Genomic DNA, 18,446 nt, shown 5'->3' with positions numbered 1-18,446 from the left:
TCTCTGTGACAGAGTAGACATAAATATATATATATTTAAAAAGAGATAAATAAAAACTGTACAATACAAACAATGACACATTAAAAATAGTTATAGTAGTGCAAATGTATATGGTAGTGCAATTAGAAAGAAAGAATTTAGCTTATCGGCTGGTGGTGATTTAAGTGACTGTGTGTTGTTTTCCTGAGGGGAGGAGTTCACTTCGGTAAACATGTAAACTTGTAAACATAATGACACAACCACCAACATTTCCTAGCCAGTTACTGTGATTATTATTATAGTGAAACTACCAGCTGGTGCACATTAGAGCTGTACAGCAGAGATCAACTTGCTGCTATGTCAAAAGAAGAGGTGGGGAAAAAATCAAAACAGCATAACATCGCAATATTTTGTCTGGTAGTATTACATCTATACACAGACACAAAGAATCTTTTTCTTTTGTCTTTTTTTTTTTTTTTTTAAATAAATGATTTATATTGAAAATACAAAGTAATCCTTTGGTAGCCTGTTAGAATAATAAGATAAACTGCTTTTTCTAGTCCACTCAGTTGACAAAGTTTTCCTTTCGGGACAAAATTTCAGTTCATAGATTACAAATTACAACATCACAGAATATGTTATTGTCATACTCAACATATTGTGAAACAGAAAAAATCACAAAAATATGGTATTGAGACTGAAGTATCGTGATCATATTGTATCATGACTTAAGTGTCATAGTAATGTCGTATTGTGATAATATCGTAGGTATTGTAATATTATTATAGTGATAATATAATATTGTGACTTAAGTATAGTGATAATATTGTGTTGTGATGTAAGTATTGTGATAACATCCTATTATGGCTTAAATAACATGGTAACATTATATCATGACTTAATAACTTGATAATATTGAATTGTGAAATATCTTGATACTATTGTATTATGATTTTGGTATTGGGATTATATTGTATTGTGACTTAATTATTGTGATAGTATTGTACTGTTACTAAATGTCGTGATAATATTGTATCATGATTTAAGTATCTTGATAATATTGTACTGTGGAGCCTCTGGTAATTTATTTTATATATAAAACAGGCAGTTGATGTTTGACAGACTACTTAAAAAGAAAGTTTCTCGTTTTCTTTCAGATCTGACCTTCTTTCACGCTGTACGTTAAGGGAGTAAAAAAAGAGAAGATGTATTTGGAAAAAAAAATGCAGACGCAATGCGATTAAAAGCACGAGACATCGAACTACAACGGACACATTCATATTTCCGGTGCAGACAGGAAGTTAAAACCAAGTGACGGAGTCAAAGCGCTTGCTTTCTGAAACGACTGCTCAGTGATCAGTAATATAAATATAATTGACACTTTTATCACAAATTCATAAGTAAGCTTGTTAATCTAAAGAGGAATTAGACTGAAAAGGAAAGGAAAAGTGTCACCCGTGACATTTTACTAGCGCACGATTTCTCTCGACCAATCAAAATCCAGTTTGCAGTTGTGCGGAGCATTTTGCCCTGAACAAGACTTACAGTTAGCTTTAACCGTTAACCTCGAAGTCATCCATGCCCCATAAAAATCATCGGATCACTGCTCTGTTGCATTTTAACTACGTGCGAGACTAATTACAAAACTATAAACTGTTATGGCAGGAAAGGGTTTGGTTGAGCCAGCGTTGAAGGAGGCGGCATGACTGTGTACGTAGACAGCCTGAGAAGCCCTACCCGGGGCATCAATCGCCCGTGTATCTGCACAGAGCCAGGAGGAAATAACGAACTGTTTTTTAAGATATCAAATAGTTAGCTAGCTTTCGCCTTCGGTTTTATTTTTGGATATATGTGCTACGTAGATGAATTAATTGACACACGGTTATCTCAAAACGACTCTCCTCATTTTGTTGGGCCGGGCGGCACATTAGCCTCTTGGCTCAGTGGCTACTCGGTATAAAGTTTGTTGGGCTAGCTGAATTAACGCTACGTGGTGGTTGCTAACAGGGTATTTAATATCCAGTGACGAAGCTAGCTAAAAGTAGCACGGTTAACACCGTCCAACTTTTCTTAGGTGCTTCAAGATGCTTGTTGAGTAACATTGACGGGGGATCTCCTGTTAATCCAGGCCATCGTTGTCAGCTAACGTTAGCTACCAGCCTGGAGACACTGGGTGAGCAAACCGAAAGAGCTGTCAACCAGTCTCATTTGCTAACAGCGCTCTGTACATTAGCCCTGACTATCCACAGGGCTGGTTTTAAATGAGATATGTCAACAGATGTTTGTGTCAGTTCAATTAACGTGACTTCAGCGAAACTATAAATCCGACTAGTCACGATTTCCACTCTATAGCTACAAACGGTACTGCAGATCTCAGCAAAGATCACCAAAACAGAGCTAGCTCATGACATGTCAGCCAAATTGATTTGTGATATTAACAAACGGTAAAAATTTCTCCATAGGCATTCGGCAAAGCCATGGCAGATGAAAATACACAGTTCTGTGGTAATTGGTAAGTATGGTTAAGGTACATTGTACATACTGTGGTTTAGTAGTGTTGCAACAGCAAAAATATTTTCACAGTACAATAATAATCTCAGAAAACATCACGGTTTTACAGTATCAGGGTATATTATGTGGTATTACACTCTAAGTATTATTGCTATCATCAGTTAAAATTAGCATGAAAGGAATTAAATGAAAACCTAATGTGTGTCAATCAGGTCAATTTCTTACTTGTCCCAGAGGGCAATTTGTGTTTCAGCAAGTGTAAAAACATAGGAAAAACACAAAAGCACAAACAGTGTGACACAGCAACATACAACAACAACAACAACAACAACAGACATATGTCAGTGCACAGGGTGACTTGCAGTCAAAGGGAAAAGGAGATGCTCATGCGTGGGAGAGATTCTCAGTCTGATTCAGTTTTTCAGTACTGTAGATGAAGTTAATGCACACAGTACAATAACCATCAACTTTAATACCACGGTATACCTTAAAAGCAGCATATCCCCGCAACCCCAGTGATCAGTCAATTTTAGTGGTGGTTTTTCTTTCACTTTTCCAGCAAACATGACATTCCAGAGGCTAACTTTACCACCCATGAGATCCACTGCCGAAGAAACATTGCACTCTGTGATGTATGCCAGGAGCCAGTGCCCAGGGCAGATCTGCAGGACCACAAACAGCAGGAGCATACTCAGGTAAAATCTGAGCAGAAATACGGTAGACTTTAACTTCCTGCAATCGATACATGCTGCTTAAAAGGGCAGGTCTGATACCAAAAAGTGGACATATGTGTTGGATCTGCTGAGCCTGGTAAAGCTAATCAGTATGTGTGAAGATTATTTACCTCTATCAAATCCAGGAAGCAGTAAGATGCTACTCAAACCAGTGACTGTTGTGATTTTTATTTCTCAGTAGTAAGAAGTTTTGCTGTTATTTGTCTTGAGAAAGTATTTCTGTGATAAAGGAGCAGGACAGGACAGGAAAATACTAGAATCAGTCGAGTGTACTCTTGTATGTTGTGGAAATTTTTACCTTATAATAATTTCCAACATAAGTACACCTCATTGTGCTTATTTGCTTATTGAACAAGCGACTTATTTTCGCAAAAAATATGTGTATTGTAAATAGTTACTGATGGTGTTTGTGACTTATGCAAACTACACTGAACAAAAATATAAATGCAACACTTCTGTTTTTGCTCCATTTTTCCATGAGTTGAAATGATCTAAGACTCTATGTATGTGCACAAAAGGTTTATTTTTCTCAAATTTTGAGCACAGATTTGTTAAAATCTGTGTGAGTGAAGATAATACCAAGATAACTCATCCACCTGACAGGTGTGGCATATCAAGATTCTGCATCAACAGCATGATTATTACACAGGAGTGCCTTGGGCTGGTCACAATAAAGGCCACTAAAATATGCAGTGTGTAAACTGGCTAATTCAGCCCTCTGTGTGTTTTTAGATCTTTATAATGTTTCTTATTGCACTATCCTCTTTGCTGCAAATTTCCCAACTGTACAGCTAATGAAAAATGACCTTATTTCAGATTACATGCAAATGTGGTTTGAAGATTGAGAAGAATCACTTTGATGCTCACCAGGTATTTCTGAAGAACCCTTTTCTTCTCTATTTATAACTCTAACAGTTAACTGTCTTTATTAAGTCTTCAAATTTTGGTTTTTCACAATTGTTGTTTCCTTTCAGAGCTCTGAATGTTCTCAGCGGCTGGTCCCGTGCCAATACTGTGAACTGGAGATTGTTTTCAGTCAGTCCAAAGAGCATGAGGATTATTGTGGAACACGCACCGAGCCCTGCGCACACTGCAAGTGCAACATAATGTTGAGGGAACAAGCTGTGCATCCGGTATTATGCGGAAGCCTTACACCGCCCCAAGAGAGGAACAACAGCCGGACAAGTCGCAGCCCAGTGGAACCACAGTCTCCCGGGGACTGGTTAGAAGCCCACTCTATCCGAAACCTCCTTAGAGCCCAAGAGAGAGGCCCAAAGAATAATAACGTCAGTGCTGCAGATCAACAGCCTTTTCCCCGGCCATTTGATTCAAGAGTATTCAACACTTCAAAAGGACCGCAAGGCGACTGGAAGAACACCACCCCGAGAAATACATTTAGCCACTGTGAGTTTATCACTAACCTATAATTCTTACATTTCCTGTGAGGAAAAGTGCCTACCAGGATTATTTTATTCGAATATGTATTTACACATTGGCCAAAAATATACCAATGTAGCTTTAAAGGACTGTAGAGGCAATTTTAAGGTGCCCTGTACATTGTTGTTGTATAAAGCAAAAGTTATGTTAACATTCAGCGTTTTTTACCAAAACAAATTGTGTGTATCCATGAGGTGTAACAGACATGCTGAATGCATTTCCCTCCCCATAAAACATTTCTAAAGCTGATTTTAATTCATATTTTTGCAAAGGGGTGCATTGAGTATTGACCAAAAATGTTGATTTCAGCACTCATTTTCAGACGCATCTATGCACTTTTTCGTGCTCTCTTATTGTTTATTTTTACTACAGTCATTCTGCAGTTCTCTGCTACCTATTAGGAAAAGACAAGTCGCCGTTGTCATGTTATAGCCTTAAAATATTTATCTTTCAAAGATCCTCAGATCTTCCTAAATTCCCTTAATATCAATTTTCTCCATGGTATTGAAAATGGTATGGAATATTGATATTTTTCAAGGTAGTGCATCAGAGTTGTAAATTCCAGTATTGTGACAATGCTAGTGCGTTGTTTACATATGTCTTTCCTTGCTAGCATGTTGTTGCCACCGACTGAGTCGTCGGAGTGGCATCAAACCAACTGCAAACAGAACGATCAAATAAAAAAAAAACTCAGAGTAGCTTTAAACTTCCAACTCTTGTATTGTATAAGAAAAAGTGACATAATCTTTACCTCCGGTTGAAAATTGCTAAAAATTAGACTGTAAATGATACAGTCAACTTTTTCCATATGTAAGTATTTATACAATTACTTTTGCAGGCAGAGGACGTGCAGTAGATACTCCTGGAAAATATTTAATATCAATATCAATTTAGAGAGATTTTGCAGACTAACGTTATTTTTTGAAATAACAGTAATAATGTTTTTCTTTTAGTGCTGGGGCAGAGTGATTTCCTGAATAGCAGCGGCAGCAGTGCGTGGCCTCACAGTGACCTCAGACTGGATGAGGATTCCTCAGGCCTGGACTACATGTTGGCTCTCAGCCTGCAGAGTGATGGAGAGTCGGTGGCTGGGGGCGTAGAGGGAAACCTGTGGAGTGGCATCTGGGACCACAAGATCGGGAAGACATCGAACACGACCGTAAACTCTCCGCTCTCTCCGCCCAACAACAACTACCCAAACGTAACTATAGGCACGAGCACAAGTGCATTCCAGGACCACGACCAAGCAGGTAAATTAGTGTTGATTACAATACTTGAAGTTATTCTGTCATCAGTTTTTTAATGATTTTAAATGACTTTCACAGATACAATGCTGCCTTGTGAGTTTTGTGAAGAGCTGTTTCCTGAAGAGGACCTCATTTTGCATCAGGTTAGAGATGTGATTTTATTCTTTTGACTAGACTTTTTCTGGGGTTTTACTCATGATGCTAGATTTTTGTGTTGGTCAGCTGGGTAAGTGCTCATGATATGGATTTAGATAAAAATACTGACGAGGATTCCTTAAATTTGAGGAGGAAACTGTGAGGCACTGTGGGACGTAAACATATTAACAGCATGCCTACAAACACATTAGCCCTCTAGAAAACAGAGTCACTGCTCTCACAGGACTGATACGGACAAAAGCACCACAGTAACAATAAATTGGCTGCCATGTGTCACTTTTATAGACTTAAAGAATCGTGGCTTTCAGTGATACTAAGGCTCCTCAGCTGAGCTTTTTGCTTATTTTAACATCACCTGGATGTCACGTCCTCATGCTACTAAAGGCTGTTAATGGATGGGTTGATGGATTGATTGATTCCAAATTGAGAAATTCTTACATTATAACAGCAGGTCATTTGAGCATGCACAGAAGCAGTAAAAATACAGTAATACACGAAATATTAGGAGAGAAACATAAACTGAAAAATCAACCATAGCTTACATAGATTACAATATATCTATAGAGTACACAACATAAAGAATATTCCGTTATACATCACAAATACACTTAAGTATTAATCAGAAAATATAAAATCTATTTGTAGGATAACATACTAACAATTTTAGTCTTAATTGTGCAAATTTTGCACGTTTTAGTTTTGAAGAATGTGCTTCCAACTGCCCGAAAACAAGGTTTCCTTGTAGTGAGGGCAGCTCAGAAAATACTTCAGCAATAGGAAGTGAGTGAAAAATAAATGAAAGAAAATGCAAATGTGTTGCTGATCACTCATCAGAGTACTATGGTTTTCTGTATACATTTTAAGTACTCATTAATTTTCAACAAAATCTGCCTAAAGAAACCCAGTAACATTGCAGATTCATTAGCTTTTCTTTTGTTTTTAGCATTTATTTGTTTTCTGGACTAAAGAGCCTGGGATCAGTTACATGCTAGCATCATAATCTAATGCTAGTTATTCTTTGAGAATGCATGTCCACATTCAAGTAAAAATATAGATATATTGTTCGAGGAACAACCTGTCCAGCTGCAACACATCACTGAAGGAAAGGAGGGCAGGCAGTTTGTAACTCCAGGTCAGTCCCACATATCTGCATGATGACATGACAAAAATGAATAACACAACCAGAACCTGACTGACAGACATAACCAGCCTAACAGACTTCAGGACTACTTGCTGCTGACATGTTATAACCTGATTCCAGCTCCACTTTCAGTTTTACGTTATCATACAATCAGAAAAACTGTCTCTGACCTACTTACTTTGTCCTGATACATTCTGTATTTTTCTGAAACCGTTCCCAGAGACTGCCTCCCTCCCCACCACTATTCTGCGTGGTCAGACGGTTGAGAAATAAACCTGCACAGATCTAATCAGTGTAAAATGTCCAGATCCAGTCAGATATCACATGGCATGCAAACATTTGTCTCTTTATCCATTTTTTTAGATTGCTCACAGCCTTCAGCTGTTTGAACACGAAGATGTCCTCTCCATCTAGTTAGGGAAATGATGGATTTAAGCGTATTTCATCCTCTCTGTACACCTTTCCTCTCTTCGGTTCAGACCGGGTGCAGCCCCGCCTCTGCCTTTGCATCGTACAGCAAGCAGCCCTTGTCTCCACCTAAAGAGGACAGGATGGGCAGGAATGCTTCAGGGCTGATGAGCAGCCTCCCCAACACGCTCGCTTCAAACATCCCCACTTTCCCTCGCTCGGTCTCCCCGGCCTCCTACAGTCCTCCAGCCAGCCCACTGGAGGGCGATGTGGTCATTCCCTGTGAGTTCTGTGGCGTTGCTCTGGAGGAGGCTGTCGTCTTCCACCATCAGGTATATCTCCAATCAAGTAATGTAGCCAGTCTAAAATTATGGACATGTGGCACGTGAGTGAATTATTTTCAGCTGTTGTGGGATTTCCCTAAAAATGTGGCAGCGCCATTGGCAGTTTTACATAATTCAAATGTGTCTTCTATTGAGATTTCCATATTATGACCCGATCAACCCACTGTGAAGATAATTTCTGAATTTGTGCTTATGAATGTTAAATATTTAAACAATTTAATGTGTGTTTCATACCTAGGACAAATGTGACATGCGTCCTCAGACTGCCCATCCATTGAATAATTTAACAAGAGCATCCATCAAAAAACCAGTGAGCCCTGCTAACGACGCCTTTGGTCAGATGTCTACAGATTTTCAGAGGACAATGAAGCATCAAGGTAGTGTATATTTTATTATGAATGTTAAAACATAGATATAAATTTAATCAGAGAAAAAACATCAACAGCACCACAAACTATGACAATTAAGTACAACAGGAAACATCTCTCTGTTACTAAAGAACAAAACATGTTTTGTACTTTAGAAATAGTGTCTTGCTCTCTGTTTTTTAACTGTTTTGTGGCATCTGTTGCTGGCATGTTGATGGTTTTTGATGTGTTGGTAATACAGTGAATCTTGTGTGTATTGTTTTAATGTTATTTGGAGGTTTTGTTAATGTTTACAGGGTTAGTTTCTGGTCACTTTCTACATTTGTGTTTATGTGCACATATTGTTTACCCTGTTCCACATATAGCTGACTACTCAGATGAGGACTTTGGATTTGGCAGAGACACACCACAAGGACAAAACCCAAGGGAATGGCAGAGAGGCTACATTGGACGACCAAGTCAAAGAAAGACGTCCAACTGTGATGCTTCAGTAAAAAACAGACCTCAGCAGAGCAAGGAATCAGAAGGAGCTCATTCATCTTTTGCTGACACCGAGAAGTCTGCTTCTGCATTTCTAAAGGGGTAAAAGGAATTATCATGTCGTATGGAGACTCATTCTCTAATTGCATTTCAGTTACTTACGCACCACTTGATCAATTTAACTTTCTGTGCAGAATAATTATATTTACTAATAATATTCTGATTTTAATGTCTTTGTCCTCCAGAGTTCATCTACCAGAAAACAAGGAAGTAAGAGGGACCAGAAGAAGTTCATTGACAAAAGTACGCTTCACATGTTGTATCCTCTCTAATCCTATTCAAATTTAGTCCATAATATTCATATCATAGTTGAATTTTTAATGCTTAAATGTTGCAGTATTACTCTGTATACTGTAATACTGCGTACACAGGCTTATGCAGCATTGCCAGTGCTACTATAAGCATTTCAACATTACTAATTAACATTTAGGATTACCAACAGCTGATAGCTTTCTGGCTAAGTAGTTATTAATCTCAGGCTGAAAAATGAATAATGTTAACTCATCGACTTTAATGACAATTTTAAATCTTATCGCTTCTTGAAGGGTCAGGAGTCGTGATCGCTTTCTGCTATTTCTGAAGTTGTAATGTTAGAGGTTAACGTAAGCACACTGAACATGAAATTATAATTCTGAAAATTTTAATTGTTAAACACACGAGACCAAAGCATTTCGTTGTCATATGCAGGTAGCCCATGGTTGCCTTTCTAAATAGTCCCCAGAGCGCCAGAGTGCTCGCTGGCACAAACTGGACTGCTCGTAAATTTGGTGATCTGTTGGAATATAATGTTACCGTTCAGTCATTCAAAGCGTGACACTCTTTACAATTTTAGCATCCCATTAGTATTACGCTTCTTTCGTTATTAGGTTTATATCGGATTCCGAACATTTTTTTCTAATAGCCCAAATTTGGTATGTGGATTTTACCTTGATAGAAACAACTGAACAACACAGTATATAATCCACACTGAAGTACAATCCTGAAGGTTTCTAATATTGGAAAGAAATGAATGTCTTAACACTTTAATTATAACTGGAGTGATCAGTCATGATTAAAATATATGAACAATAAACATATAAAATGTATCCATACATTTTTATGAGAAATCCAACATTGAAGAAGATAGTACCTACTGTAATTTAAAGTAAATCGACTTGCTTAGGCCTGCTCATTCGAGGGAAAATCCCCTTGGAATAAAAGCTAATGTTTATGTAACGTCACAGAATAATTAAAGTATCACAGTGTTAAGTCTCCTGAAAGGTGGATTTTCCTTTAGAGGCCACTCAACACATTTCTGCATCTGTTAAAGGTATCTCAATTGTACTTTTTTCCATCTGCAGTTGCCCAAGAAGCAGAACGAAGAGCAGCAGGATGAGTGAGAGCAGGACCACGTGGAGAAATCCAAAAACCAAATCTCCTTCTCTGCTTCTCATTTATCTTCTTGCACACTTTTAAAAATGAAACATAGACCTATCTGAGAAGTGCCTGTGTGAGTATTAGTTATCTTGCAGTTAATATTTTGATGAGTTTCACTATTAAATGCTAAGTAATTGGTTTATTAATGCATATTCTGTTCTATTTCAAGATTTGTTTCAAATGTTTGTATGTCTAACGTCTAGCCTTAACAGATAAATTATAAAATTAATTTTATGTTACGCTGAATTTGATTTAATTTCCTCTCTTTTTTTTTTTTTTTTTTTTTTTTTTTTTTTTAAACTGTACAAGTCGTGTCGTGGCTCATTAGGAACACTAAGAACATCAAACACGGACACATGACTTTGTCAGTGTGCATTTGTCTCACTTTAATCTTTACCTTGTTACTTCAGCCAAGGACATTTTGTTTTCACCCGTTTGGCCGTTCTTTCAGGGTGTTTCACAGTGTTCCAGTTGGTCTCTGCATCTTTACGTAACCTAAAGCACTTTGATAGATTATTTTGTTAAAAAGGGCTTGAGGAACAGATTTGATAAATTTATGCATCTTTGACCATGAAAAAAAAACCTGTATAATTGAGCATTTGTCTTTTTATACTGTTGAACATTTGTCTTTAATACTCCTCAGTAATATTTTGATTTTTTTTTTAAATCATAACTATAGAGCTATATATATGTTTGTGTTATGATGAGATGGCTTTTGAAGCAGTGTCTCCTGTCCAATCTTCCTTTAAATAGTATGAAAAATGTTGTGTGCTGCTCCTCTGAATAGGATTTAAGATCGATAAGATGTATTTTGTGTGTAACATAGAATCCACTTTAGCAATACATATAAGATAGCCAACCTTGTGCCACTGACGGTTGAATCTTTGTTACTAAAGACAACGCCAGAGCATTTTCCTGTTTGAGATCTGATCGTCAACCAGTGAGCAGCAAATAATAAAATCTCCTGGTGTTGTGTTTGGTTGGACTGTAGGCACTCGTGGCATATGGCTGACTATTCATGTTTAAGAACAACTGTCTTGATGCTCTTTGTCTTGTGTGGCTATTAAATGTTTAATGAAGACATCCATGGCTCCAGTTTGTATTTCTTTGTTTCATACTTCTTTATATGTCAAGCTCACCTCCATTAACCACTCAACCAAAACCCTTTATAAAAGGAGCTCGGACAACAGTGCTGCCATTTTCAAATGTATTTTATGTAGCAGTGGGCACTTTTTCAGTCACACTAGGATCAAGTTTTATTGTGCTAAAACAGTTTTAAATGACTTAATTTAAAGATGATCAGAAGAAACCTGAATCTTAATGAACCATCATCATCATCACTTATGTTTTTTATTTGAACATTCTGTCTCTCACTTCATGTATGCCAGCTAGCTGAAATTATTTTTGAATAGTGTTTAAATCTGATATGTCTAAAGAGTCTAAGAAAAGACAAATTGTTGTAATGGGTGCTTGTACATTTGTCTGAATTTTCTAAAAAAACCAAAACAAAATGAAACAACCAAAGAACAACCACCAAAACAACCCCAAAAACAACAGTGAATGTCACTAATAATGGAAACTGCTATATATTACAGAATGTAAATGTATGAAGCAATATCATTACAAAAAAGGTGTGATTTCATGAAAATGTTCTGAATTATTATGCATATATTTGAGTTTCCACATATTTTATTTAATTAATTTATTTTTTACTCTTTATTTATTCAACACCTGCAACATATACAGAGGAGATGTTCACAATAAATCCACATACTTATATTTTTGGTCTTTTAATCTCCATCTTAAACAGTACTAAGTACCTATTCAATACCATTTCCCACAAAGCACTCACTAACATTTGACTCCCACCTTGCCTTTCACGGTCTAAGGAAAAGAGAACAAAAAATGCAAGTATGACAGAACAGTAGTAATAGTAATAATAATAAAATATAAAACAATGTTTAAAAACAAAAACAAACCAAAAGTGAAATGGACAATTTAAAAAAGCAAAAAAAAAAAAAAAAAAGCAAGGGAAAAAGAAAAAAAAAAAAGAGGTAACTAAATTTCTGGCATTGCCCATATTAACGGGGAACATTCATTAAACCTGTCCATTTTTTAAAATATTATTTTTATTTTATTTAAACTTTATTTTACCAGGACTACTCCCGTTGAGATTCAAAATCTGTTTTTAAACAGTGGCACTAATCACCCTCCATACCTGGAGGCTGTTTCGCGTTTCCCCACAGAGCGGCGCGCTTTGAATGAGCGCCGGGAGCAGCCGGCGGCGGAGAGGGGCGGGATTACACCTTTCAGTGGGAATCCTCGGTTCAAAAAGCTGCTAACGTCCCCTTTTGAAAGAGTGCAGCCCTGTTCATTACTGAAACTCAAGAGACGACAAAAGAGGACCGAAATATGCTCTCTACAGGCGGGACACGGGTTTATTTTCGTTGAGTCAGAGATAGTTTCTGGGTTTGACTGCGCTGAAGTTTGAGACAAACTAAAAGGAAGACAAAAAAACAGCAACAAGTCGGGCAGGTGGTAGAGCACACGTTGACCAGGAGAACCGGATCACAACAAGACTCACCATCCAGATCTTCCAGACTCACCTGAGCCAGATCAGAAAGATTAACCATGTCGGTGGAGAGTTACTCTGCGCTGGATGAGTCCTCTCTGCGAGCCCTGGTGAGTACATGAGGGGAGATGCTCTGAACTGAAGTTACATGCTGCTCAGAGGACCTGTGGTGTTGGTGCTACCTGCAGCAGACTTTATATTGAAACAGCACTCAAGCCTGTTCATTATGTATATATATATATATATATATATATATATATATATATATATATATATATATATAATATATATATATATATATATATATATATATATATTTATATATATATGTAAAGTTTGCATGCATCAGTGAGTTGCATCAGACTGGTTAACTCCTTTGTATGGAGACGAGGTCTTACAAGGGGAATGAATGTATACTGCTCATCATGCTTGTATAGGTCTGTTACTGTAGTGCAACATAACACCTTGATTTAAGGGCAGCCAACATGTTTAACCCTTTAACACTGAGCTCAACATCAGTTCTCTTGTGCTGCACTCAGACGTCTTTCATAATCATTTTAACCTCTAAAACGTGGGAACATTGTGGTTTGATGTCCTTCAAAAACACGAGAAAAATGTAATAAACAACTTGTCCAAAAACTACAAATAAATAAATAAATAAAATAAAAGGTGACAAGGAATTTATCTAATTAAAAAAGAAAAAAATGAGAGAAAAATGTTCTGGAAAACTGTTTTTTTATAATTATATATTTGCTAACATTTTTAGCATTTTCTTGTTGTGTTTTTGTTTTTTACTTTAGGCTACTTTTTTAAAATTTATTTTTCTCTTATTTTCCTGTAATTTTCTTGTAACTTTTTACAAATTTTGGGGCAATTTTTGTTAAGATGTCCATCGAAATCCAATGTTTTAGGAAGAAATCAAACCAATATGCTAAGGTTTCAAAGGGTTAACCATAATACTCTAATATACTTTAACACCCTCTTTGCATTTTTTGGTTCTCTTTTTCATTTTATAATTCACACATATCAACTGTAGGATAATCCTGACAGGTGGTCTGCACACAAGGGCTGTGGCAGTTATTGTGATTGTCGATTAATCTTTCGTTTTTACTAATTTTTTCTTTAAAAACGACTCCAATTAATCAATTAGTGGACAGTTTTTAAAATTGTTGACAACTAGTTGATTAACTGTAACAGCTCTGATGCACATATGTTTTGCTTCTTGTTGCTATAATTGTTGATTGTCTCAGTCACTTTTCTGTTATTTTTTTAGGGTAAAACAAGGCATTTGAAGACTCAGGTCACTTTGGGTTTGAGGATTTTAAAAAGGCATTTCTTCCAATTATTTTGACATGTGATAGAATAAACAATCAGAGAACTGAGGAAATAGTCGGCAGATTAAAGGATAATGAAAATAATTGTTAGCTGCAGATTTAATGAAGCGTGTCTGACTGTAAGAAATCAGGGGAGTGTGAATTTCATAGTGTTATATTCAAACAGCGAAACACCAAATGTAACAGGAATGATTCATTTGTGATGCACTGCGTCCACTTTTCGTCAAGTCTTATGTGATTTATAGTGTTTGTAGGTTTGTTGTCTTCTAAAATGTTGTTCTGTATAATCCGACAAATTTAAGATTTTTTTTTCTTATAATCCAATCAAATGAATCACATTGGCAAGAATTTGGATGATCACTTAACCATTTAAGTCATTTATTTAAGCAAAAATGCGAAACACCAATTTGTTCAGACTTCTCAAATGCACAGATTTATTGTTTTTCTCTGTTTTTCATCATTTAAAACTTAAAATTCCTGGTTTCTAGACTGGTGATTGAAAAAAAAAAAGCTAGTATTTTGAAGATGTCATCCTGGCCTCAGACATGTTACACACTAAATGATGAAATGATGAATGAAATTGACAGCTTGATCCATGAAGAAATAAACAGTAGCCAGAACTGACTGAGGTGAACGCTGACGTATGATAACATGATCAGACATTTCTTTATTACACTCATTTCACTCGTAGGTGATTCACACTGAGCTATTACGTCTTAGTTATTACCGATAGACATTATGCCACAAGCGTAAACTGTAAATCATGATTGATAAAGCGAACATGTAAAAACAGAGGAGGACTTCATGGCTGGCATTAGTCATGTCCTGATTATTTCCTGAGGCAGAGGAAGGTGAGACAGCAGACATGTATCATGACACCTGTAACACGGACACATTTACAAGGACGTGTGAGTCATCCTGTCGCTGTTTAGACATTGTTACACTGGGTTTGTCTGAGTCACGCTCACACATACGTAACAGCTGAGCACGAAACATCTGGGAAAACTCATTAAACTTGGGGTGATAATTTTGGCCGCCTGTCAGATTGCAGCGTATTTAAGCGACAGTATCTGATTTTCACTTAAATTCTTAAGTCATTATCCTCACCAGCTGCTTTCCCAAGACTGTGCACTATTAGAAGAGGTCATGTCAGGAAAACATTTTGATTCCTGTTGTTATAGATCAGTAATCCGACAAGAGAAAGCTGTTTACTTTGGAAAAAGGCGGAGTGAAAATAAATAAATAATGTTTTGTTGACCTGTCCGAGACTATTGCAGCTATTATTTCCCCAAAGTCTGGAATCGTTTGGCCGAGAGCTTTATTCTCATAAATCACCTGAAGGCCATATCACAAGCAGCATTAATATGATAGTGGGACAGCAGGAGTATATTGAGGAAATAATATTTTTCCTTCAGTAAATGATCAACCAGAGTATTGGTCGCTTTGATCAGTTATTTTATGAGTTTATTTATAGAAGATGAAAGCAGGAAAAAGGGAGTTAAGATGAATATAAAGGAGGAAGGAGACAACATGGTCACTACAAATTTTGGCAGCAGTGGTGGAGCAGGGGGTGGGGGGCGGGGGGGCAGTTAGGAAACAATTATGAGGCTCTCATATCAGGGACCCGGTCCTGGATCCGAGTACACTTGATCCCAAAGTCTAGTTCATTTGATTAATGTGAACACGGTATACCATATCTCCGCCGATCCACCCCTGAGTCCACGTTATTCTCCAGTGCGGTATGTACCGAAACGCTGAAGTGGACTGGTATTTAATGCGACTACACTGAATACTTATATGAAACCTTCTCAGTCTGATATTAATGCCTCTATATGAGACTATATAGCGCCGTGGACAGACCCAGATCCAGCTCTGCTCCTGCTGGAGGCGGAGAGCTCTGTGCCCGACAGCAGTGGTTCCTCCTCCAGCCAGGAGCAGAGCCGTGTCCGTCTGCAGCGCCCTCCTCTACCTGGTCCCCGGGAAACCTGCTCAGCCTTACAGCTATTTTTCATTGCAGTAAAACAATCCCCTGTGACCATAGACCACCATCATAACAGCGAGGTCTGTAAAACTGTTGTCGAACTGCAAACAAGGTCAATCATGACTCTTTCTATTTTGAGTATTTTAGCCTTGTTGGCTGCATATTTGTAAAACTTTCCCAGAGCTAAGAAAAGAGTGACGGCATCACAATGTAAAGTCTGTGAGCTGAGGGAGAAGTTTTGCACAGTGCAGAAGTAAACCCGGAAATTAGAAAACTTTTTTCGGCATATGCGCCAGGTGAGCAACTCCATTGGAATGAATAGGTGCCATTTTTAGTCCGGTGACTTGGTGGTTTTAAAGCAGAGTATACTCTTTCATTATAAAGCTGAAAGATGAGCAGTGGGGGAGTCATACCCGTCATCAACCTTGTATGAAAACACTCTCAGATGCCAATAGGATGTTGATGCACCAGGATTTTTTTCTTTGGCATATATGAAGTTTTTTACCCAAATGATGTACAGATTTTTAAGCAATCTTTTATCTGAAATGGCTTCAAAAATAGTGCATATAACTTCTGTAAATATGAAAAAAAAAAGTCCCCCCGTGGGGCATGTTGGGCAAGTCCCCCGCATGTTTACAATGTGTGACTCCGCCCCTGTTTGGAAAGAATTAGGACATGGAAAGCTGCTGAACCTCTTTTGTTTTGGGATGCTGTGTTAGTGGAGCTTCAGGTTTATAGATACAGAGTCAGAGGATTGATAAAATTATTCTGAAAAATCGAGCTTTGTCTGGACATTCCTGCATGGCATGTCTTCTTCACAGCTTGCTGTTGTCTCAGAGAGCCGCAGTAACAGAACAACACGTATCACGCAGACGCTGGAATTCATTAGGTTTATCTTCACGTGACGCTAACGCTCAACCCATTAACCGCCTGAGCTAGATCTCTTCTTCAGCGCAGCGTCGTCCCCTCAGCTTTCCCTCCCTCACATGTGACCACCAGCTTTAAGGTCACACAGATCCCACATTTTCACTGATGATGTTTGCGGTGACTCGAGTGTCAGGGTTTTCCACAGTGAGCTCAGAGGAAGCTGATTAAACTCAGAGGAAGAGCTCGTACGGGGGTGTGATGGAGCTGAAATTCAGCGCCACATGAACAGAGTGTTTTTGTGTTTAGTTTTTATGAAACCCAACACCTCATTCTGTGGTGTTTTATATCACCGAGGAGTTTGTAAATTAGGTTTTTCAGGACTCTTGTAAAAGATGATGGACATTCATGTGCAGAGGCGTGATTAAAGCGGTTGTAGAGGCGGGTGGAGGAGCTTCTGTTAACGAACACAAACTCCAGGCCTGCGCTGCACTTAATGAACTAAACAGTCAGAAGGTCATACGGCGGCCTCTCTAACGCCACTAATCCCTTCTCTACACTTCTATTCAAAGCCCCGGCTGCCTTTTATATTGCTCATTTAATCCCCTCCATGGCAACCAGGAAAAGCATTTTTCCTTTCTCCTGGCTGCACAATTATTGTCCCAGTTTCTTTTGGAGAGGATGTTTGTTGCGGGTCATCTGTCTATTGCTGCTCAAGATGTGTGGACCCAAAAAAAACAAAGGGCCAGTTGGAGAAAACGTCTTTCCAACCAAACCTCTCCAACCACTGTCACTTAAAAACAGGTTTTATTAGCTGATTGGTAACTCGGAGGGTGACAATTATCAGGTGCTGCAGCCTGCATTCTGCTGTGTGGCAATAGTTTCCTGTGTGCGTGTGACAAACCTGTAGGACGAGCCATGTCCACAGGTTGTTGTGGCACCTGTGCACCTGCCTACTTAGCTAAAAATAAAGGTTGACTTAAGCATCTGTCAGCCAAACCGCAATCTCCCCTCTAATTATCCCTGAAATCCCTTCATCTGCACTGCATTACTGAAATAATGCAGGAAAAGTCAAAATGTGACGTCTGACAAGCTCACAGATGAGTTAAATGTCAATATACACATGAAATATTGTGTTTAACAGTTTGTGGTTTCCACTTGGAGACATTTCCGTCAGTGGCGCCTGCTGGGCTGATTTCACATGCTGGATGTCTCACATCATGATTTGTTACTTGTCTTGCCAGCCATGTGACCGTCCTTTCTCCCTGGTGAGCTAGAAGCATTCACACATGTTTAAAATAGGGCAGTTTTACTCTGTGGTCCGGCCCCGGTGATAGATGGGACCCCGGGGCCTTCGTTTTATGGCTCCCCGGACCCTTTGTGCGTTGACAAGGGCTCAACAGTTACAGTCGGA

General features: G+C 38.1%; 2 protein-coding genes across 2 annotated transcripts in view; both read left to right on the top strand.

Moving 5' to 3' along the window:
• Positions 1–1,669: 1,669 nt before the first annotated feature.
• trafd1 (TRAF-type zinc finger domain containing 1) lies at positions 1,670–10,567 on the top strand. Its single transcript, XM_042488557.1, has 12 exons — positions 1,670–2,152; positions 2,442–2,491; positions 3,050–3,185; positions 4,041–4,094; positions 4,199–4,628; positions 5,615–5,911; positions 5,987–6,051; positions 7,685–7,945; positions 8,196–8,334; positions 8,691–8,907; positions 9,051–9,108; positions 10,206–10,567. The coding sequence occupies exons 2-12, from the start codon at positions 2,457–2,459 to the stop codon at positions 10,242–10,244; spliced, it is 1,731 nt and encodes a 576-aa protein (XP_042344491.1). The 5' UTR covers positions 1,670–2,152; positions 2,442–2,456; the 3' UTR covers positions 10,245–10,567.
• Positions 10,568–12,613: 2,046 nt separating this feature from the next.
• smtnb (smoothelin b) overlaps positions 12,614–18,446 on the top strand; it is a 62,690-nt gene continuing 56,857 nt past the window's right edge. Inside the window, 1 exon segment of the mRNA XM_042487507.1 lies at positions 12,614–12,963. Coding sequence (XP_042343441.1) covers positions 12,913–12,963 — 51 coding nt within the window. The 5' untranslated portion in view covers positions 12,614–12,912.

Source organism: Plectropomus leopardus, chromosome 6 (assembly GCF_008729295.1).
Source record: "Plectropomus leopardus isolate mb chromosome 6, YSFRI_Pleo_2.0, whole genome shotgun sequence".
In the NCBI taxonomy this organism is placed as follows: Eukaryota; Metazoa; Chordata; class Actinopteri; order Perciformes; family Serranidae; genus Plectropomus; species Plectropomus leopardus.
The sequence above is the reverse complement of the archived record's forward strand: the minus strand, read 5'-3'. Positions and strand labels throughout refer to the sequence as shown.